General features: G+C 52.4%; 4 protein-coding genes across 4 annotated transcripts; 2 read left to right on the top strand and 2 right to left on the bottom strand.

Annotated features, from left to right (window-relative positions):
* Positions 1 to 791: 791 nt before the first annotated feature.
* Positions 792 to 3223, top strand: J4E90_005798 (uncharacterized protein; the record flags this gene model as incomplete). The annotated part of the gene is made up of 2 exons (XM_051435350.1): positions 792 to 799; positions 1330 to 3223. 2 exons carry the CDS (start codon positions 792 to 794, stop codon positions 3221 to 3223), a joined length of 1902 nt encoding a protein of 633 aa, XP_051291374.1.
* A 146-nt stretch (positions 3224 to 3369) lies between these two features.
* J4E90_005797 (uncharacterized protein) lies at positions 3370 to 8971 on the bottom strand (the record flags this gene model as incomplete). Its single annotated transcript, XM_051435349.1, has 4 exons — positions 3370 to 5250; positions 5305 to 6708; positions 6758 to 8143; positions 8249 to 8971. The coding sequence occupies 4 exons, from the start codon at positions 8969 to 8971 to the stop codon at positions 3370 to 3372; spliced, it is 5394 nt and encodes a 1797-aa protein (XP_051291373.1).
* A 2636-nt stretch (positions 8972 to 11607) lies between these two features.
* On the top strand, positions 11608 to 13035 carry J4E90_005796 (uncharacterized protein; the record flags this gene model as incomplete). Its single annotated transcript, XM_051435348.1, has 1 exon — positions 11608 to 13035. One exon carries the CDS (start codon positions 11608 to 11610, stop codon positions 13033 to 13035), a length of 1428 nt encoding a protein of 475 aa, XP_051291372.1.
* A 2884-nt stretch (positions 13036 to 15919) lies between these two features.
* Positions 15920 to 19889, bottom strand: J4E90_005795 (uncharacterized protein; the record flags this gene model as incomplete). The annotated part of the gene is made up of 2 exons (XM_051435347.1): positions 15920 to 19516; positions 19881 to 19889. The coding sequence occupies 2 exons, from the start codon at positions 19887 to 19889 to the stop codon at positions 15920 to 15922; spliced, it is 3606 nt and encodes a 1201-aa protein (XP_051291371.1).
* Positions 19890 to 22846: the final 2957 nt, after the last annotated feature.

Raw genomic sequence — 22846 nt, 5'->3', positions numbered from 1 at the left:
CTAGACAGGTCAGGATTGCAATTTGAGTTGGAATATCTGGAGACTTACAGGCTTTTGCTAATTGCTGCCCGGCTGTGTTGACCATGGTCGAATTGAAGATAACTTCAAGCTTGGTGGTAGCCTGAGGCGTAAAACCTGAGGGTACTTGCGCCTGCGCAAGACCCACTAATCCAGCGACCAATACTGAAGGTATGAAATGCATCATAAAGTAAATATGTTTATAAACAATTGCGTGGAGAACTTTGCACACAGGATGGAATAAAAGTGGTTTTTTGGAGGCGGCCCGAAATGAGGCTACCAGCCTACATATACCGTCATTATCGAAGTACGCGGCCCCAAGGAATATTCGCTGAAGCCGTGGCATAGTCTGTCGCAGTGCATCTAGCGCCGATAGTAGGTGACGTGCTTACGTAGAGTGTTGCATATGACTATGAAACCGCATCTGCGTGAAGACCCAGCTGTCACATCTTGGCAATCGTCACGCCCACAATGCCTAAAGCAAATCCGGGATCATACCTTTCGACAATTCGCTCATGTGTCGCAAGAAGTCGTAGGAGGCATTGATAATGCTGAGAAAATGTCTGCTGTGTGGTCAGTCCTTCGTCATTCAACTACGTGACAGTGTTCAGGCGATATCTCGCTGCCTGGTTCTCCGAAGCGCCCCCGAACAGAGCGCCTACTTAAGTAAAGACAATGCGCAGATATCTGGGGTCGAAATCGAGACTGCAGGTCGTGAGAGCCGTTTGAAGTAGCGGATTTCGCAACGGTTCACGGTCTGCATCCCCGCCGTAATGACGCAGTGGGGAACGTCTGCAGACCTGTCAGGGTTTCGCCAAGGTGTCAACCTCCGAAACTGGAGCAAAGAGACGAGTATAGGCGTCTTTCAGATTCCGACAACTGTTCCAGACGAAAGCCTGACGTAGCATTGATGGGACCAACCGGGAGTAGCCATGGACTGCTGGGCAAGAGCGTCTGGCAAAACACGCTAGGGGCGCCACACGTGAGCGCGCGCTGAAGACAGTCTGTGCTTGTCTTAGCGCCGATCGCCACGTTGCGTGCATGTCGCGCGATCAAGGATACCTCCTAGGTATCTCCTATGCTATCCATCATTACTCGCCGGCGACTTGGGTCTGGACGATATCTCTATTGGAAGGGCATAATATCAATGGCAAATTCCAGCCACGCCGTCGTGGCTTCGAAAGACCCCGCCAAACCACCGAAATCACATTGGCCACTCGCATACTGCATACAACCACAGAAGCCTAAAGCCTCGTCACTCCAGTCCTATGGTTTCTCATCTACTCAAGCCGCACCAAAACAATGGTGGAGTCATCGCCTCTACCGAGGTCCGGAAGGCAAGGAAGTCGAAGTTTTGTACAGCAAGAACAAAGCGCAATCCGAGATATACGCGAAGCAGTTCCTTGAAGAGCCTGTCATTGGATTTGACATGGAGTGGCCGTGGAACGATTGGAAAAGAGACGATTTGCAGAACAAGATTGGACTGATCCAACTCGCTTCTGAAGACAAGATTGCATTGTTTCACATCGGACTGCACCCAGGGAAGACAAGCGAAGACATAATTGCGCCGACACTGAAACGCATTCTTGAGGATCCCAAGATTGGCAAAGTAGGTGTCAATGTGCTGAAGGCGGACTTTTCGAGATTGAGTCGCTTCTTCGGGCTCAAACCCAAAGGTGCCGTCGAATCCAGCCATCTCTACCGCCTCGTAAAGTTCGGCTCTGCAAAGCCGGAGTTGGTGTCGGTCAAGCTGGTCAGTTTGGCACATCAGGTGGAGGAGCAGCTCGGTCTGCCCCTTTACAAGGGCGACGTGAGGACAAGCAACTGGAGCAAGCCCCTGTCGAAAGACCAGATCAACTACGCGGCTGGAGATGCGTACGCGGGTTTCATGCTTTACAAATGTATGAATGCGAAGAGACTTGCCATGAGGCCTACCCCACCATTACCGATTCACGCAGAAAAGTACCCAAGCGGCAAGGCATCGAGAGATGACCCGATACTGTTGGACGTCGGAGACGGTACGACCATCACTACAGAAGCCTTCTTTGGTGTCAAACCTGCAAAGAGTGGAACAACAAGAACAAGCTCTAAAATACCGAAGAAGACTGCACCTGCGAACACTAGTGGGTCAACGTTGGATCATATTTCACAAGCATTGTTCGAAGAGTTAGCTGTTCGGCGAGCATCCCTTGCAGAGACTGGGAAGATACAGCCTTCTCGCGTCATATCCGACACTCTGCTAGAAGCCATCGCGCGCGCACAGCCTTGCGATACTGAGGGCTTGCTTGCTGTAAAAGGTATTGGAAAGATCCAGCAAACAAAGTACGGTAACGAGTGGCTCGAGGTTATCTCACTTTTTCTTGCCACGAACGGCATCAAGCAACCAGCTGGGACTGTGAAGCCATCCGAACCAGAAATCCAGTTGCCGCATACACCTCGCCGCCCAAAGATGCAACGCAAGGTTGCAGATGATAGCTCTGGAGACTCGTCTCCCGCTTTCGAAACAGCGCCCCCACGGACACCTCAACTACACACCGGCCTATCTTTTACTATGGCAGAGACAAAACTTGGTGTGGGTCATGGCAATGAATCTCATGGCAGTACATCCCCTTACGACTCTGACGATACCCTCCCATCACTAGACTTTGGCAGTCCCAGCCGTCGGCGAACAAGCGCCGGCACCAAGCGCAAACGCGCTGAGAGTCCGGTGAAGACCGACGCAGAAAAAGGCGCTCAGCCTGCGGGAGAATCGTTACAAAATCCGACGATAACCACACCTCGCACCATACTAGCTGGCAAGGTATCGGAAGGAGGACCACTAGATACAACGACACCTTCTAGATCGAAAGCAAAGTTTACGCAGCAACCGTCCCTGAGCCATGCCCTCGACGTCGTGAGCAAAGGCCCTTCTTCAGCCTCAGCGCCAGACCCAGCACAAAACCCACCGCTATCACCTGCATCGCGCATCGCTCGGTCAAAGCTTCTAGCCTTCAGTAAACTGGTAACGCGAAAATTGCCCGCTCGATCCGCAACGGCTCCACCCATTATAACAGACCACACGTTGGACCTAATCTTAAGAGTAAGACCGCAGACGCAAGATGAGCTGGAACGCATTCCGGGGATAGACAGCTTGCTATTAGCTTGTGAGAAGACGGGTACAGATTTACTGAGGAACGTAGTCAAGTTTGTACCACCGCAGCCATGATACAAGAGGGTTGAGAGTTATGGTATGAATTCATGACTTGAGGAAGCTATACGATAATGGGAGTTCTTTGGTTGAACATCTACTTCGTGATGGGCTCTATTGTCTATGATATTGACACTGTAAAACAGGCCTATACGTTGATGCATTTAAGCCCACATAGCCTTGAACTTGGTGTCAAAGTCTTCTTTCAGAGCCTTGAACGCCTTCAGCACATTCAACAAGCCCTCGCCTTCCTCCCAAGCGGGCGGTTCCTTCTTCTCATCATCGTCATCGGCATCCCAGCTCTCTTCGACTTCCGATTCGCTGGAAGAGCTCCCCATCTCATCCTCCCATGATTCTTCGACCTTCTTCTTGGCCTTCTTCTTGGGTTGGAACGCCAGTTCCTGCTTGGGTGGGACTTTGCTCGTGGAAGCAGTGGTGGCTGAACTGGCCTCTGTCGCAGTGTCACTCGGTAGCATTTTGTCTTCCCGGTTCTCTTCCTCGTCGTCACCACCACCTCGGACGTCGATGAAATCGAGATCGGACTCTGTTGCAAGACCCAAGAAGTTTGACAAACTTGTAGTAATCGTGGCGAGCGTCATACTGAGGTCGTTCAGTACGAACCATACATCTCCACGACGAATCTTGTTGGCCGTGATCAGAGCGTTGACGTCACCGTGCATGAAGAAGTCATAAAGGTAAGCGTTCAGCGGGAGATCGGAATCCTCAGGGTAGAGGCCAACGTGAGGTACGACGGCCTCTTCAAGGAAAACGCCGGAACGGCTAGTGCTGCACAGATCGTGAATGGACTCGAACTTGTCATCGTATCCCGAAAGAGCAACAAAAGTGGAGCGTGCCTTCACGTTCTGGCTCTCTGATTTCGGAGAGGCTTCGGCACCGACGGTGACATCTGTCAATGGGAGCGTGTTGTCCGGCTCCTGAACATGTTGGTCGACGAAACTGCGCACGTAAGCTGTGAAAATGTCGAGCGTAGTCTTGTTGTGGCGACGCAACACATTCGCAGCGTGCTCTGGCATTGAAGGCAGGAACACAAGCGATGGGCTCTTCTTCACGATCTCTCGTACGTATTCTTCGTCCGCCTGTCGACAGTGACGTCGGCCAAACAAATGCGACATAGTGAGCATAAGTTCGCGTAATACCACCTCTTTGTTTGTGTCGATCTTGGCGCAAAGCTCGTGGAAGTATCCATCCTTCAGCAGAGCGTGGAAGGCAAAGGATGAGTTCTCGGTGAAGTACAGATGCGATACAGCACCTGCAAAGTTCAAAGGTACACCTTGCGCATCCAGAAGATGCTGTCTCCGCAGGTACTCAATTGAGAAACGCAGATGATGGAGGACTGTCATCTTCGCATCCTCGCCACCAAGGTAGAGTCGTGGCTGTGAGAGCAGGGAGTTGACGCATCGGACAGCGAACGGCGCATTCTCGGATGAGTTCAACAACGTGAACAAACGGAGCACCAGTGTTGTCGTGATGGGGAAATGTCCGTTGAGATCAGGTAACCGGGAGCTGATGAGTTTGTGGATCTTGCTGAGAGACACTCCGTGGAAAACGACATTTCCAAGCATATCGAAACCTCGACGACCTGCACGACCGGCGGCTTGACGGAAGTTGAGCGCCGTCAAAAAGACAGAGTCGCCTGAGAAGACGACAGTCTTACAGGGCATGTTGATACCGAGAGCAAGTGTACCTGTTGCGATCACAACGCGAAGGTAACCCTTTCGGAATAACATCTCAACGCAGTACCTGTACTTTCGGTTCATACCAGCGTGATGGACACCGATACCGCGCATGAGGCCGTCGATAAGCCATTCATCGACCCCACGATAACGTAGCTCCTTCGCGTGTACAGCAAATTCTTCTTGTGACAACTTCTTGTGATCCGCGAAGTGGAATCCATCGAGAGGCTTGTTCGGATCAAACGAAGCAAAGGTGCTGACCTCGACGTTGGCGGCTTCTTTCATCTGGTCCTGTTTAGTCATGCCCTTCGAGGCATCTCCGCGAAGGCCTTGCTTCTCTCGTCTCGCAACCTAGAAAAGAGTTAGTTTTACACGTGCAGTTATTGATCAAAGAGATAAACGTACCTCCTTCTTCCAGTCCTCCCACTGCTGCAGCTTGATCTTCCATTTCGGGCTAGTCTCCTTCCAGGCGACTTCGGCATCGACAAGTTGCTTCATGAGCGTTTGGCACATCTTCTCGCAAATCGCACGATCGTAGTTGAATATGATACCCGGAAGCGCGTCTTGTTGCTGCAGATCAGCGAGCAAAGGTAGTATGCTAGAGATGTCGTGGCTGATTTCCATGCCCAACTCATCGAGTTGTCCCTTGTTGTCTACAGCGTCGTTTCCAGCGTCCTCGCTGACTTGATGCTCTTGCAAGCCAGAAATGGGGCTGCTGAGATCCTTCCGAACTTCAGCAAAAGGCGACTTGTCATCGGCCATCCATGCAGTAAGAAGCTTCTTGAGGCCAGCCTGCCAGTTGATTATGTCTGCCTTCTTGATGACTGTCGGGAGTATTGAAGATGGATCCAGAGACTTGTCTACCGGGTACTCGGCCGTCTGGTGCTTGGTCATACTCTGCCATAAGGTAAGGCAGTCTCGGGCTTCAAGGGACAAGTCGCTGGGCAGTCCGCGCGTACGATTGATCAAGCTGGCTACAGGATGCAGGAAAGCGAAGTCTGTATGTTCGTCCAATCCCAGCTGCGCAAATGAGCGGTTGCTCGGGAGCGGCAGATAGCTAGCTGCGTTGCGTTTGGCGGGCGGCGTGTATACAAACTTTCGGAGGTCAGAATATCTGTGTGGGTGTTGTACCATGACCAATTCATTGCCAGCGGCTTTCTGACTAGCGGATAGCCAGTCATTGAAAGATTCTGCATTACCAATGGTTGCCGAGAGCGCGATGATGGGGCAGGGAGCCATGAGTAACAGCTGTTCCCAGACGACACCGTCTTCGGCTTGGCCGATACAGTGGACTTCATCGAAGATAATCCACTTCACTCGTTCGGACCAGCTCTTCGCGTTGCTAGGGGCCAACAGCATTATCTGGAGAATGTGGGGAACTGTTACAAGAATCTGACATCCTGTGGGGTTGTTGATCCGGTAGTCTCGTGTGTGAATACCCCAAACAGACTGGCTGTACTTGTAGTTCTTCGAGAATCGTGCCTGGATTTCAGCGGCGATTTGGTTGACCAAAGCTTTGGTGGGAGCAACATATACAAGAACATCATCGTTGTTCGCCTCGAGAACCTGCTTCATGGCGTAAAACGAGATGAATGTCTTACCCGCTGAAGTTGGGGCAATAACGAGCAGACTGCGGCGAGCATCAATTTCGTCCAGCACGCGTCGCTGCCACGCATCTGGCTCGAACGGTACACGGGAATCTGGCGCCGAATCGATCGTACGGTCAAAGTACGGTCCGCAGTGGAGAAGCTGAAACTCCTCTGGAGAGAGGGTCAAGGCTAGATCCGATACAACAGTCTCTTCCAGAACCTATGATTCTGTTAGCGGTTGCGGGTTGTGAAGCTATTAGACGACTTACAAACTTGAACGGCAGCTTCCGATCGCCTTGTTCTGTGGGCACTTGCAGCGTGGGCAGCTTCAGGCGCTCAATCGTTAGAGCCAGACACTTTGCAATCGTCTTGGTAACAGTCTCATAGTTGCTAATAGTCCGAGCAGTATCGAAAAGAAGCGCAGCGACATAAAGACCCTTCTCTTTGGCGCCGTCACGGCAAAATCGCACCCACATCTCCAGGAGAACGTTCAGCATGTACATCCGCACATCGGGACCAATGACCTGGCGCTGAGCCTCATTGCGGTCGGCTAGGTATTGCCTGGCTTTGTTGTATCTGGAAGCCAAGTCGACCTGCTTCTCAAGGCCCGCACATGAGACGGTCCAGGCTTGGTACCATTGTTTCGCGTTCTCCTCATCTTTGCGCTTCGAGCCTGCGGCGATGTTGGCAAGCATGGCCTCCTTTGATGCATTAATGTTCTTAGTGCTCTGTCTAGACGATTGCTTCGGTCGCTTGTTCTCGATCGTCTGAGTCGGTGTCATAGATTTTGCTTGGCCTGCTTTCGACTTGTCGCCGAGAGTGATGGTCTCTGGATCTAGTACCTTGCCAACGGCGTTTGTTAGACTGGCGGCGTACGAAGTCATCTCGGCCATGAAGAACTGGTTTCGGCGGAGAGCCTTCTTCGCTATCTTCGGATCTTTCTCGACAACGACCTTTGTTTTCTGATTCAACGATCTCTGGTTATGCCAATGCGTAACTTCGCGGAAGATGTTAGCAGTAGTCGGGTCTGCCTTGCCTCCTGACTTTGACACATCTAGTTTGATAGGCGCCAGATGAGGATCGAAAACGTCGTTCGAGAAGGGCAAAACTTTGTACGTAGTTGTCTCTTCATCGCTGTTCTGGGCCGCAGCAGTGTCCGTGCTTGTTGTGGAAATGGACTTTGGCTGAGCTGGGAGATCGTGGACGTCCAGAGCTGCTGTGGCCTTGAGCAGGGTTTGGAGATGCTCGCTGGGCTCTGTGGCGGGATTACGCGCGCACTGTGCGAGAAGTCTTCCGTCGATAAGATCCGCCAAATCGCAGTCCGGATGGCCTTTGAAGGCTTCAGCCCATGCAGGACTACCAATAAACTTGCGCGCCTCGTGGCAGAAGTCCAAAATGAAAGATTTGACGTCATCCGGAATATCGCGCTGCTTGATGATACGATCAGATAGTGGAAGCTCCGAGAGCAATGCTGCATGCTGCAATAAGACAGCCGACAGATCGGCATGCGAAGCTGCGAGCTTTGAAGCTACCAGTACTGTCAAGTATTCGCGCTCAGTTAGGAGTTGATCGCAAGAAGTCCTGATCGTCTGCAGAAAGCCGCGCATGTGCGACAGATCAACGACATCGGTCAATCTCTTGTTTGTATGGGGCTCCTGAACAAAGTTGTTAGCAGACGAAGCTATCAAAGGGGAAACTGTTCAGGGAAAAAAAAGCTAGATGCAAGATTTATAGGGGAAAAGGCTGTAGTAGTAACGTACTGCTGATGAGACATCAAGCGTCATAGAGCGTGCGTGCTCCAGAACAGTTGTGACGACTTTGGTATCGGCCCACTCCAGTCCGTTCACAAGCGCCGCACTATAGCCTCGCTGCATCATACTGTATATGAATGTGCGGAAAGATGTCTTGTACTCTTGTTGGCGCTCCTGTACATCCTTGTTTTCACCCTGTGGGGTATCAAGGTCCTTCTGTAGGACCAACTTCTTGCGGATGTCAGTGAAGGAAGCTCCGTCATGACACAAGACGAAGTAAATGTCTGTAGCACGCAGATACTCCGTGAAGCCATCGGATGATACTGATGAGAAGGTGTTGATCTCAATCTCTGGGACAGCATCTGGCAGGTTGACCTTGAGATGGCGGATGATAGCTGCTCGTGCAAGCAGGTACTTCTCGCTTATGGCTGGCGACGCATCCTGGGGTACGCAAAGATCTTGATGTTCGTCGAAGAAGGCAATGTGGAAGTTGCAGCCTCGAGAGACGAGACCCTGTAGGAATTTCTCGACGGCGTACGATGCGTGCAGCAATTGATATCCAGGGTCGAAATCGATGTGTGGGTCGCCGAAGCACTGAAGCAAAAGTGATTCGCCGTGTACGAGAAAGCGCTCACTGCCTGCAAAGTCGCCTACCAGGTCGACCCGGCGGCTGTAGAGGTTGGAGTACCATTGGAGGATCTGCTCCTCGGTACCTTGCTTGTCGGCAGCCATGCTGGGTGGTCTGCACGAGAAGGAAGGAGAGGCGGCGGTCAGAAGCTGTGGTCAGCAGCAGGGTGGTGAGAGAGTGTTTGTCCCCTCAGCCGTTTAGTGGCAGGTGTTGTTAGGTGGGTAGCCGCTGGTGGCGGATAGTGGGACTGTCGATCCTGCGCCAAGTCTTACAGGAGCTTTGCAGTCAAGCTTAGTGCCCAGTACGTCTTGTGCCTCGGCTGGATTCCTGCCTAGCCAGGTGAAGGGAGCCGTATTTTGAGTTAATTTTTGACTGTTGACGTACGTGGATGTGATATACGTATACGTACTGTCAGCTGAAGTCGAGTGGAGCCGCAGGCCTGGATTCTGCGAATCTGGAAAAGCCGAAAACCCTGACGCGACTAGTGCGCGCTAGCGGGTCAAGCGAGCTGGAAGGTACCACCATCAGCAATTATGGGGCATCGCTATCGGGATCTGAGATGGTACAGATCTAGATTCAGTAGAGCTAGATCAAGTTCTCAGTGCTTATGGTAAATGCTTGCAATACCTACTGGTCGTTAGGCGGAGTTGAAGGTTCTTTTAACATTCTGGCAAGTTGTACAGCACAATTGATCGGGGAACAACAACGATGGCATCGAGGAAGTGAAGCTTTTCAATTTAAAAGGAAACGTCTCGCACGGAGTGTGACGACGACGGCAACTCAGCTCTGAGAGCTTCGCGCTTAGCGACTGACAAGAACATACAAACGCCACCATGACCACTGTTTGACCTATTAACATACATTCGAAAGAAAGTCCAGCGCTCGTCGCATGGGAAGAGCGATACTTGGCAGGATACAAGGGCATGCAAGGCCAGACCACTAAGGGAGGATCAAACAATAACATGCCGATGCCGCGGTCGAATGTAACCTGGTGGCTGCTTTAGGAAGAAAAGCAATTTTACTTCTACTCAGTAAAGTCAGACTTGGTAAAGGTCTGTGGGAGCGTTTCGTACTCACCGAGACAACTCGTCTCCTCATATTTCAGATCTCTAGTGGTGAAAGAAGGTCAAGCTTGGCGTGGGGTTAGCTACATCATACGATGCGATACACAGTAGAACTTACCGGGACAATACGGTTCCAGTGTGCTGGGCTGGGCGGGGGCTGGGGTGGAGGTGACGGTGGGTCATCTCTTGAGCGGTCCTGCGGCGGCGTAGACATTGATAAGCTCAATCGAGCATGAACCGAGCGTGCGTTGACCAGATCAGAGGCGTTGTCCACTGAAGATCTCGTAGTGATGCCCATGCTGTTCGTGTGGTAGTTACAAATCGATCGTAGAGCAGTAATATTGATGGGTCAGACGCGGGATTGGAAGTTGATAGTCAAAGAGCTGTATGTGCGAAAGAGTGGAAGACTGTTCTGGAGGACAAAACACTAACGTAGTCTCGATATTAAATAGTCTGAGGCAAGGTTTTCCTACACTCCCAATGAACACCATAAGAGGTCACCTAGTGGCGTACAGGGGCGTATGTCTAGTTGGCAGACCCAAAAAGCCAGGCAAAGGCAATCAGAATCGCAGCGGCCCGTCCGCGCGGATAGACGGGTGGCGTCAGGAAGGACTAAGTCTAAAGTGTTATGCTGGAATGGGATGCTGGTTTGGCAGACCGGGTGTACAAGCGGCGAATAAGAGTCTTCCCCGGGCGGAAGAAAGCTTGATCTGGGGTGTAGAAGATGCCATCTTCAACGGCGGTAAACAACGTGTCGACGGGTGAGAGCACGGCGAGCGACAGTCGACCGATTGTGTGACTACCAGGGTTGAGTACTGCTTGCAACTAAGTAGGCGGCGGGGAAGATGCTCCGCAGCCGCACATCCCCTTGTGCAAGGTGTCTGGGAAGATTGCTTTGCCTCCAAATGTAGGATTCTGAAATGGCGGTCTACGAAGCCATGATGTCAAGATGGATACACGAATACTTCTATTCGTTCGTGGGCATGACTAGACGCCTCGCACCCAGCTGCTAAAGTCCTTGATTGGCTTGCCGAGCTGCACGCATTCCCGTGCTAGGACTTGGGACGATCAGTAGGTGATGAGGAGACGATGTTTGTCTATACTCAAGTGAAGCAAACGGCTGACCAGTCAACCGAGCCTCACTTTTCAGTCATGATATAGAGTTGTTGAAATGGATAGATGCAGCTTTGGCGAGGATGTCAATCGGTGTGAAAGCCTGCGAAGTTCGGACAGGTAAGTGGTGAGGGTGAGACGAGTCACAGACAACAAGGCCGGCGCGCTCGGACGTGACAGCGCGCCAAGGCCAACGCGAGCCCTGGAGCATCGCGACTTCCTTTCAGGCAGACTCACTCTACGCCAATCCCCCCCAGCCTCGCACTCCCGCCAGTCGCCTAGAATCGCCTATTCGAGACGCGCTCCCAATCTAGAAGCGACCGTCTCGGCTGCTCCACGGCGCTGTCCACTACCGTCGCATGCGCCCGTCCGACATGTGCTTCACTGGGTCGTAGGGCTAGCAATCACATCGTCCGTCCCTGCGTCACCCGGCTGGTGATACCCTCTCCGTCCGCCCATCGGCTCTCTTCACTCCTTCCGCTTCATTAGACGCAGCGCGCCCGCACCCGACAGCCCCACCAGTTCCACCCCAGCCCTCACACATCGCACTGCGCCCCGCCAACATGTCTTCGGTCTGGAACCCCGACAATGTACGCGACGTGGCCGAATCGGTGGGCATCGCCTCACTTGCCGACAATGTGGTCGAAGAGCTGGCACGCGACGTCGACTTCCGCTTGGCACAGGTGCTAGAGGAGGCCCTCAAGTTCATGCGACACGGGAAGCGGACTACGCTGAGCACACAGGATATATCCAATGCCCTCAAGGTGTTGAATGTGGAGCCCCTCTACGGCTACGAGTCTACCCGACCGCTGCGCTTCGGTGAGGCTTCGCTGGGGCCCGGCCAGCCCTTGTACTATGTCGAAGACGAAGAGGTCGATTTCGAGAAGCTCATCAACGCCCCACTGCCCAAGGTGCCACGGGAAATCACCTTCACGGCACACTGGCTCGCTGTCGAAGGGGTCCAGCCTTCGATACCTCAGAACCCCAACACCAACACCGGCGATCTCTTGCCCAAGGGACCCAACGCGAATCCTCACTTGGCCGCGGCTAACGGCCTGGACAACGTCAACGTCAAACCGCTCGTCAAACATGTGCTATCCAAAGAATCGCAAGAGCTTTTCAACAAGCTGTCGGGCGCCCTCATCGACGAGACGAACATCGAATGGCAGAACGCGGCACTTGCTGCGATCTCGACGGAGCCGGGCATTCACCAGCTGACGACCTACCTCCTTAGCTTCATAGCCGAGAAGGTTACACACAATATGAAGAACCTGTTCATCTTGACACAGATGATGCGTGCCGCAGAGGCGCTGTTGAAGAACCAGGCCATCTACCTCGATCCCTACGTGGCATACATGGTACCGCCCATCCTGACGTGCTGCACAGGCGGCAAGGTAGGACCAGCAAACCCTGCGCCATCCAACGCCTCTTCAGAGACGCTGAACGGAACCATACCCGACCACAACCGTGCTACCCAAGATGCATTCTACCTGCGAACGCTTGCAGCCCACCTCCTCAAAGACATTTGCCGGAAGCACGCGTCGTCGAATCAAGGCCTCAAGGCACGAATCGCACGCACCTGCCTGAAGCAGTTTATGGATCCCGACAAATCAGTCGGAACACACTTTGGCGCTCTACAAGCGTTGCTCCTCGTCCTAGGCGCCGGTGACGCACTGAGAGGACTCATCCTACCGAACATTAAGATGTACAACGATGACTTCCTCTCTAAAAAGCTCGCCGACGAGAGCACGAGGCACGACACTGAGATACTGCTTGCAGTACTCGTGGGCTCCTTCCCCGCCCTGGTACCCAAAAGCATGAGAGAGCGGAAACAGAGGGAACAACATGAGGGAACATACACAGCACCAGACCTTGACGACGTCCGAGAGCAACTCGTCAGCAAGGTCGGCAATCTCGTGGCCGCCCACTTGATTGAGAAGAAGATGGATCTCGAAGTGCAAGAGATCCTTAGGAAGGACTTTGACATTTGAGCTATTTATGAGAGGGCATACGAGGCATTACTATTGGCGTTCCAGGAGAGGGGCCTGCTTGGATGATACCATTTGCTCCGAGACACCGCGCTCGCACGGCTGTAATTCAAATTCGTCCTTTACATGACTCACCGTTCAGCTGCTCGAGTACCGACATCGTGCATTTCAATTAACCAGTGCATGTTCACCCCAACCTACTAATCAAGCAAGTACAAACTGCATAGTCAAGAAGAATCGAGAAGTCTACATCGCCTTCGGATTTTGTTTTCTTTCATTCATATAACAACCAGACTGCAGCGCACTCGTTCACTTCCCTCGCGCAACGGGCAACAACAACGCGTCATCCCCACCGTCATCATCCGTCCACCTCGCTATCGTCGCAGCAACGCCATCAACAACACCTTCCATCATCCCGATACCCTCGTCAATAAAACTCTTGCTCCTCCGGACCAATCTGCTGCCTCTGTTGCCAGGAGTCGAAGACCCAGAATGTGCTGTACCAGCTTCCAAAGCCTCCATATCGGAGAGATTGAGTTCAAAGGTCTCGTTACCGTTCTCTGCGGTATAGCTTAGCGCAGGAGACACTGATCCAGACGCTGGAACAGATGTCGGCGTTGTGGGAGCGAAGAAGGCGGCTCGTTCGGCTTGCCATTCCAGCGAACTCCGCTTCACCAGTGTGGCGCTTACGTCGGGACTAAGGAGACCGTTGGGAGGAGGATCGAGAAAAGGGTTTATCGGCGAAGTGCTGCCGGATGTAGATGGAGTTGGTGAAGGAGGAACCGAGAGTGTTGGTGTGATTGTAAGACCGAATCGTGGGCCTGCTGAAGGCGAAGACGAAAAACGGCCGTGTGTTGTGTATGTGCGATCTTGGAATTCGGACCGTATTGCTCGACTTCTTGGGCGGTTGTAACTGGACGTTGTGTGCTTTGGTCTGTACTTCATCTCGATACTCTCAACGACCTGCCCGTTGTCTCCTAGGTAAGAGAACGGAATCTGGGCCGCTGATGTGATAGCGCTGTCACTGTCCATGGCGGAATCCAGCCCTCTGTCTATCGAGATGCCACTTTGGCTTCCATGTCGATGTGCGTACTTGCTCACTTTGTCAATCGGCCTCCTCTCCTCCTTCCTGTTTCCGACATTTTTCTTCCCTTTCCATTCTGCGCTCCCTGCTTTCGACCTTGTCCTCATACTGATGGCGCAAGTAATCACCGTCCACATGACACCCAGTGTGAGAATTGCTATTGTACCGACGAACAGTATCTTGTACCCCGGAGCCAGGTACGCCAGTTCGTAGTCTACACGGCCCATTATGCTCGGGTGATAGGGAAGTTCTTTGTGTGTGATAGCGTTTGGGTCTTGTAGCGGGTTGGAGTACTGTGTCGCGCTATGCGGTACGATAGCGTCTGGGTAGAGGATACCAGGAGGTGAGGCGCGGGGGTATGATGAGCGGTGCGGTGATGGCCGTGTATCTGCAGTCGGCTTTGTCGGTGTTGTTGTTGAGCCCTTTGACGATTCCAGTCGCGCTACGTCATACGAAGGTCTGGATGAATGTGGGAGTGACCGTGCAGCGAAATCAGCCTGCAGTGTGCGACGCATACCAGGTATGATTCCCTGAATCTGCGGGATCGGAAAGCGAAGCCCGGCCTTTAAACTAGGTGTCGCAGACGGCCAGTTGAACGTCGAGGCGCTATTGTAGTCGTCCTGCGTGTCTTTTGCATTAGTGGTGGGCTGTTCAGCATCTTTCGCAGTGGTAGTGATAGTGCGCGATGTCTCGCGGTATTGCGCCGCTGGTGCCATAACAAGATAGTGCGATGCTGCACCAAGAAAAAGGAATGTCGATATAGTTACACAGCAAGCTGCAAGACTGTAAAAAGACAAAGGTAACTAGCGAAGGGCATGAAAGAGTTTAGAAGAGAAGCGGCGACCGCGGAACAATGCGAGACAATTTTTCAAAGAGACTACTGGAAGGAGCAGTCGTGAAGCTATAATATGAGACAGGCGCGCACAAAAGATTCAACAAAGACGATCGATTCATGATGTGGCACCACAGCACCATGACTTCACGCAGCATTGATGTTTTGAACGATAATTGTACAGTGATGATTTAATGAGACTAGGATTATATATATGTGAAGAGGCTATGCGAGCTCAGTGCTGTCAGTGAAACGAACGCCGCCCAATGGGATATCCAAACTGCAAGTCTAGAGAGTACTTTTAAACGAGACGATGCGATGTCGCAGGAAACGCACAGTACATTGAAATGCGGAATGACGTCTATGCAGCCGTAGCTGCGGCGGGATTATGTACGACAGTTCCCACGCAGAACGGGCCCTCCACACAAAAGTGCGGATCGTATAGCACAGACTGAAAGATGGGTCGCGGTGTACCCGTATCGTGGTACTCACTGAGTGGTGACATTTGTCGATCCACCAGCTGGCCGCTTATCTGCGGTTGAAGTTGAGGTACTTCGCGGCGACGAAAAGAATTACCAAGTTGCTGGCAATGAACGCAGCGAAGATACCCAAGTCTCTCCATCTGTTGCTGAACTCGTATCCAAGAGGTCGATAGAACTCGTCCCCGACCTTGTAGGCGCAGTAATTGCAGACATCGGTGGCGTTATCGAGGAGGTATCCGGGCGCGCCACTGGAGAAGAAGTTGCTCATGTACGTTCCACATTCCTGACCTTGTGGGGCGTTGAACTGGTTGTACTCGCCAGATGTACATTCGACTTTGAGGTCATGAAGTTCTGTAACAATCATGCCGCCGATGAGGCGTGTGAAAGGGTTCAGCTCATAGAGCCATACACGCCAAAATTTGGGGATTGAGGGCTTGGGGATGGTGACACCGCAGAAGAGAGCGAAGATGATCTGAAAACAAAATTAGCTCATGCTTCAAGAGGGCATTGGTGTTGACTTACGATGATGAAAGGGTTGACATAGGACGCGATGAAGGGGGTTGGTGTCAACGCAGCAATCGCCTGAGCCAAGGTGACGGAGAAGACCTCAGTGATGAGTACAATCAGGAACTGATATCCGGCGCGCGAGCTATCGGAGTTCAAGCCCGGGATATAGTAAAGAGGAAGGAAGAAGAAAACGGCGCAAAGCACACTGTAGGGCATCTCTGCAAGAACCATAGACAACGCGAATGGGAATGTCTTGTATGCCTTGGACATCTGCTCACGGAAAGAGATCATACGCTGGACAGCGTACTTGGGTTCAACTTGAGCGAGAATGAGGGCTGGCAGAACCGTGACTTGGAAGATAATGAACACGCGGTATTGCAGAGATGCTCGGGAGTCGTCCAGCTGAAGGTACATGAGACCTGTGAGCAAAGCGATGATGACGTGGTTGAAGAGGCGAGTGAAGCCGTAGTTGGGAGTGCGCCAGAAAGACAAGTTTTGGCGTCTGACAACTTGCTTAATCTGGTAAGACATCGGTGTAGCGAACTCCTTTTGCTCGACTGGCTCGGCAGAACCAACAGCAGCCATGCGCTCTTCCTTGACCTGACCAATGTGGCGCTTGACTTCAGCGAATTCCTCCGAATCTCTCCATACATCAGCCCAATCGCGGTCACCAATGCGAGGAGCGGAACCAGCACCGACGGCATCGAGCATCCACTCGGCAGGGTTGGCATCCGAAGGGCAGTCAGCACCGTGGCGATGGAAGTAGTCAAGGAGAACATGGGCGTCTTTGCCGATGTCACCGAAGTAAACACATTGGCCACCCCTTTGGAGAAGGAGCAATCGGTCGAAGTTTTCGAAAAGAGCAGAGTTGGGCTGATGGATAGTGCACAGGATGGCTTGGCCAGCGGCAGCAAGTTTGCGAAGGAAACGAACGATGTTGAAAGCACTCTGAGAATCGAGACCAGAAGTAGGCTCGTCCAAGAACAGGAGGAGCTCAGGCTTGGCAGCGAGTTCGACACCTATGGTAACACGCTTGCGTTGTTCGACGGCTAGACCACTCTCGGGGTCTCCAATGATGGCGTCTGCGATGTCTTCCATTTCCAACAAGGCGATGACCTCCTCAACGTAGGCATACTTCTCGGCTTGGGGTGTCTCATACGGCTGTCGCAGATCGGCGGAGAAGCGGAGTGCCTCACGGACGGTTGTAGCAGGTTCGTGGACATCGAGTTGTTCGGCGTAGGCAGTTCCACGCTGGAAAGCGATACCAGGAACCTTGCCATCGACTAGCTTGTCACCACTAATAACACCAATGTTCTTGCGGTTGGCCAGCACATCGAGAAGTGTGGTCTTTCCAGCACCTGACGCACCCATGAGCGCTGTCAGCTGTCCGGGCTTGACGTATCCGTAGATGTTGTTGAGCAGGCGGAGCTCTCCGCTGGGGACAGGTACGTCGTAGCAAAGGTCTTCCCATGTGAGGACAGCTTTAGAAGCAATGTTAAGATCAGAGTTCTGGTCGCTGCTGTCTTCCTTGCGGTTACGCTTATCACGCTTCTCTTGCAACTTGGCGTTTAGCTCCTTGAGTTCCTTGTTCTCTTTCACGAAGAAGGTGACTGTACGGCCACCAGCACCCCACTTGACGAATTCTCCGAGGAAGGCGTTGGCGAGAAGGAATCCGACAATGAGAGCAACCATGATACCGTAGTGCATCCAGAGGTCTGAAGGATCCCATTGGAAGTTGGTCTTGATGTAGTTGGTGCCAGAAACGATGGGGTTACCGGCCTCACTGCCAGGTAGAGTACAGACCTGGGCGTTGAGGTCATCATATCCAGGCCCAGCAGGAATCAAAGAGCTGCCGGCACAGGTCAAGTCCAGACGACTGAACTCGTTCATCATCAGCGCGGAGAAGCCCAGTCCCAGGGCATTGATGTAGAAGATCCATCGGAGCCAGACTTGTTCGGACTGCCACTGAATGAGATAACCAGAGGTGAGTACGAACAATGTTATAATCGTAGCAGCCAGACGAATCGCGACGTCGAAATCGGGGCAGAGACATCCCACTGTTCGGAAGAACAGTGTCATGGCAAGGTAACCGGTAATGATAACCAAGGCGAATGTGAAGAACGCTCCAGCGTCTCGCACCAGGTTCGTCATGAAGTACACGATGATGGAGAAGACCAGAATTTGTACAGATGCAAACAAGAGATCGACTCCGATCTGGGCTATCCAAAGGGCCGACGGTCGATGGAATGTGAAAGCGCGATGTTTGTTGATGATCGGTCTACCTAACATAGTGGAAGCCAATTCGGAGAAAGCCTGGAAAGCGTTGAAGAGGAGAGCAATGAAGAGAACACCGCCACGAGTGAAGGCGCCTTCCGATGTATCAGGGAGGTTGAGCCAGACGGTACCAGTAATGATAGCGATAGAAATAGAGGTGATCCAAGAAACAACAAGGGCGAACTTGTCCTGCCATTTGAGCAAGAACTGACGCTTCGCCAGAGCCCAAACCTGGAGGTAGAACGGAATGGAGTAGACAGACTTCTGGGGGGCATGGCGTTTGGACTCCTTGACAGCCAACTGGAAGTCATCGTAGACGTGCTTCTCCTGCTCCATCTGAGCCTTGTATGCTACCATCTCAGCATCGAGCCTAGCCGCAGACTCGGACTGATTGAAGGCTTGAGCGAGTGCTTCAGGTGTAGAGGGAACGTCCTTCTCACTCATACCGGGCTTGAACTCGCGCTCAAACGGATCGGTGCAACCAGTGAGATAGTCCGGGGTGGTTTGACGGGGCTTCTCCTTGAACCCGAGGCCCTCGAAGTAGGCACGGGCTTCCTGGGCAGGTCCAAAGTAGACTTGTCGACCGCTGTCGATGACCATGACCTTGTCGAAGCACTTGTAGATGTTCTCGGAGGCCTGGTAAAGAGACACAAAGGTTGTCGTCTTGTAGATGTTCGTTAGCACCCTAAGCGAACGGGCATAATCGACAGCAGTCGAAGCATCTAATCCTCTTGTCGAGTTGTCCCAGCTCATCAGGGAAGCACCAGTAATCATGGTTTCGGCGATGGAGACTCGCTTCCTCTCTCCTCCACTGACACCTCGGACGAATGGGTTGCCGACGATGGTGTTGCGGGTGTGCTCAATATTGAACATCTTGAGCATGAGGTCGATGACCTTCTCCTTAAAATCTTGTCTTGAGAGTCCGGCGGGGCGCTTTCCCGGGACCTTGGTCTCGAGCGCGAAATCAAGTGTTTGTCCAACTGTGAGCGTGGGGTGGTGGTTCTCGTCCTCCTCGCAGTAGACTGCCTCTCCTCTGTATCTCTTCTCGAAGAAGTCGGCGTCGAATGGACCGTAGAGAACGTTTCCGTCGACCTTGGTGTATCCATATCGCTGATTGCTGATGACCTTGAGGAACGTGGTACAACCACTGCCGGGCTTTCCTAGCACGAGCACCATCTCACCAGGCTTCACGACGCCCTTGAAGTCCTTCAGAATGTCGAACTCTTTGCCCTTCTTGCCAAGCCCGAGAATGCTGGCAGCGGTTTCGAAGACGTTGAAAAAAGATACGAACGCGTCGGGGAAGGTCTTGACATAGTTTTTCACACCACCTGTGCGAGAGTTAGCGTATGTTTTGCGTGTAGTATGCACCGAGGAGTCGTACCAATTCCACTGACGGTGAGACCGTCCCACACGACGCCAATGCGCTTCGACTTGATGCCAGCTGCCTCTTCCTCATCTTTACCACCGCGTAGGGTTGCCTCGAGATCGAAGGGCTCATCGGACGAATCTGAACCTTCAACAGTGGCCTTCTCTACATCCGTAGTGGCCTGGTCCTTGCGACTCTGCTTGCTCTGTACGCGACTTAATCGGCGCGAGATGTTGCTGGTACGCGAGAGTTCCTTTGAGAGTTCCGCAAAGTCGGCCTCGGCACGTTGGATGTTGACTCCACCCGTGACATTGCTGAAACCCTTTTCGTTGTGCGCCGAGTTGCGCGCAGTGCTGTCGGTGACGGAAGCAGTCCTTATACTGGCGTCGTCGCGGTTTATGTGGTTGCGATTGGGATGAATAGCCTCAAAAGTGGTGCCCTCGGTGTGCTCTTGGATCTGCGTATGCTGTACGCTGGCGTTGTCCATGGCTGCGGCGGTGGTACAGGGCGCACCCTGCGTAGAATTAAGCGGTAGCGAACCGGTACAGGCAGCGGCGATGTCTCACTCAGCTGCAGGCACGGCAAAGAAGCGAATTATAAGGAACGTATGGATATCTCGAAAAACAAAACAGGAGCACAGCAAAGGGCGCGAGGGCTGTCGCAACGGCTAAATAAAATAAGAAAGCAGTACACGACGGAGATAAGAGCACCGAGTGGGTCTCGAGATCGGAAAGGGTTAAAGACGGTGGGCAATCCTAAGGAGCTGCACCGCGTGCGGCTAGGCAGATCTCTTATTGTCGCAACTATCAATCCGCGGGAGCAGGACGGTGAGAGACTTTGACGCGCGCGCATTCTTCAGCGGACAGCTTCGCACGGAGACGGCGTATCAAATGCGCAATCGAGTCACTCCGTCGCACCATGATCGACAGTACGGTCGCATTCTATGCACGTCGGTTAGATTCCGCCAGACATGACGATGAGATCCCTGGGCACGCAAGGCTACAAGCACTATGCGGCTCAGCACGTCAGTCCGAGCACAGCTCCGTGCAAGCCTCTGACGTCGACTGCGGTGCTTCTGCAAGTGAGGCACCCAACACAGAGCCTGCAGACATGTTGACAATGGGCGCCGGCATGCTGTTGTTGAGGAGGATCAAACGGGAACAATCTCGTGGAGTCGCTTGTCTCCGCTGGGTGTGATTGCGTGCATGCTTTTGGCTCCACCCGCGTCCACCTCGCGTTTGTCAGCCAGCAACTTCACCGGCTTGGCATCGAGTCATGTTGATTCCGCCGCTGCTTCGACCCCAACGGCCCGACAACCTGCATCAGCCCTTTCCAGCTACCACCCCGCTCTGTAGCAAAAGAAGCCTCGCTCGTCGGACTTAGCTATACAACCGGTAAAGGAGTCGACCATCTTTCGTCGTCGTCGGAACCCCCATATTTTAGACGTTCCAATACCGACTTCAGGACACGCAGAAGACGCACGTTAGCCCGTCTTGAGATTGGTGTTCTGACCCGGCATCCATCTTCGGCAAACCGACCGCGCCCTTTATTCGCGACTCATTCTCGCTCATTCCAGACTCACACACGAGTCTTCGGTACATCTCAACGCCCTGATCTGCAGCAAGGGCTTCGCGATGGTTGCACTGCATATCGCGACTCATGTCGACTCATCGACCTTGTTCTTATCTGATCAGAAATCATCTTCTTTATTGACGCTTTTTCTGGCTTCGAGCTTTGGTCTTCAGCCGCACCGACTAATTTTAGCACCCGTTGCTCTTGCGATCGACACACGATATACTCGAGGATCGGTAGATACCCGGTAGTTGCAGGGTGATATTATCGCAGTCCCTACATATCGCCATGTAGTCTCACATCAACTGATCGTAGTGCCCGGGTGTAGGCTAACACTATTACATGTACAAGAAAGGCGTCACTGCCGCGAACGACATACAAAAACACCTTTCTTTCCCCTATTAGCATTGGATGTCCAGTCCAACCTCGAGCCCACTTTGAGGTAAAGATATCGCCTGCAAGATCAGGTACTATTCAGACTACTGCTATCGCAACACTGCAGACAGATTGGAGAAGATTCACACATCAAATTCGATCTAACACTAATATTAGTATCACAGCGTCGCGGCTTGCAGTAGAACTGAAACTGCATCTGCATGGCGCGTAATGTCTCTGGTCAACACGAACAAACAGCACTACTTCATCACTCTTAGTTTCAGCTTGGAGCCTACACGTATGGCTGTAGCCAGTGATCATACTGCGCCTGAGCAACCGACACGAGAAGCCAAGCTGTACTACGTCATGTGTCATCCCATCGCGAGCAACACGACGCGAAGTCATATGAAGGCTTCTTAAGTACTCTGACAATTCATACTGCAATTGGCTCTCTGTTAAGAGGTAAGACACGGTCAAGGCAGACTCATTATGAGCAGCTTCCAGGAGCTTACGCAGGGGGGCTCAGCAGACTCACCGCCGGTGAGTTCAAAGCATCGCATTTGCGTATCGCGTTGCTCGTCTTCCTCGCGATGATGAGCTATTCCGAGCACCAGTAGCTACGGACTACTTACATATATAAGCCGGTGTTGATGGCTAATACAGCTAAACTATCAAATCCGCGGTTTGCTGTACACTCTATTGTTGCAAGAGAACTGAACATATGATCATCAAATTCTACAAACCTTTGACATAGTTATCAAAATGTCTTTCCCACCCATCCGCTTCACTCCTTTCCAAGTCTCCAGCGCACCATCGTCTGGTCAAACAGAGACAAAGCAGCCTTCTCATCAGCCGGAGACGTCTGCAGCGTCCAATACGTCTGGCAACTCCACTACGTCTGGCAACTCCACTACGTCCGGTAATTCGACGTCAAATACCGACACCTCCAACACTACGGCCTCGCATGACGGAAAGTAGCTAGACCCAAATGACGAAGAACCCATCCTGGTGAGCCACCGAAAATTCAACTATCTCCATTCACTCCATAACAAGATAGAGTACAACGAATATGGTCCAATGCAGCCATGATGGGCTGTATCGTATAAGCATCGGTCAAGCTCGCCTCAAGTTGGGAAACGGTCGCTCTTGTCGACATCTGAGCATTTGGTTTCGATAGACTTGTCAACTTCACCTACCAATTTTACCCACTTTCATTAACTCGTTGCCATCCAGTAATCGCAACATGGTGACAAGTCTGATGATCTAAACTTAATTCCACATACAACTCCGCATTCTTTCCCAAACAATCCGCCTTTCCCTCT

This window comes from Alternaria incomplexa (genome assembly GCF_024043165.1).
Source record: "Alternaria incomplexa strain BMP 0042 chromosome Unknown scaffold_7, whole genome shotgun sequence".
NCBI classification, from domain to species: Eukaryota; Fungi; Ascomycota; class Dothideomycetes; order Pleosporales; family Pleosporaceae; genus Alternaria; species Alternaria incomplexa.
This window is presented reverse-complemented; position numbering and strand designations above follow the sequence as displayed.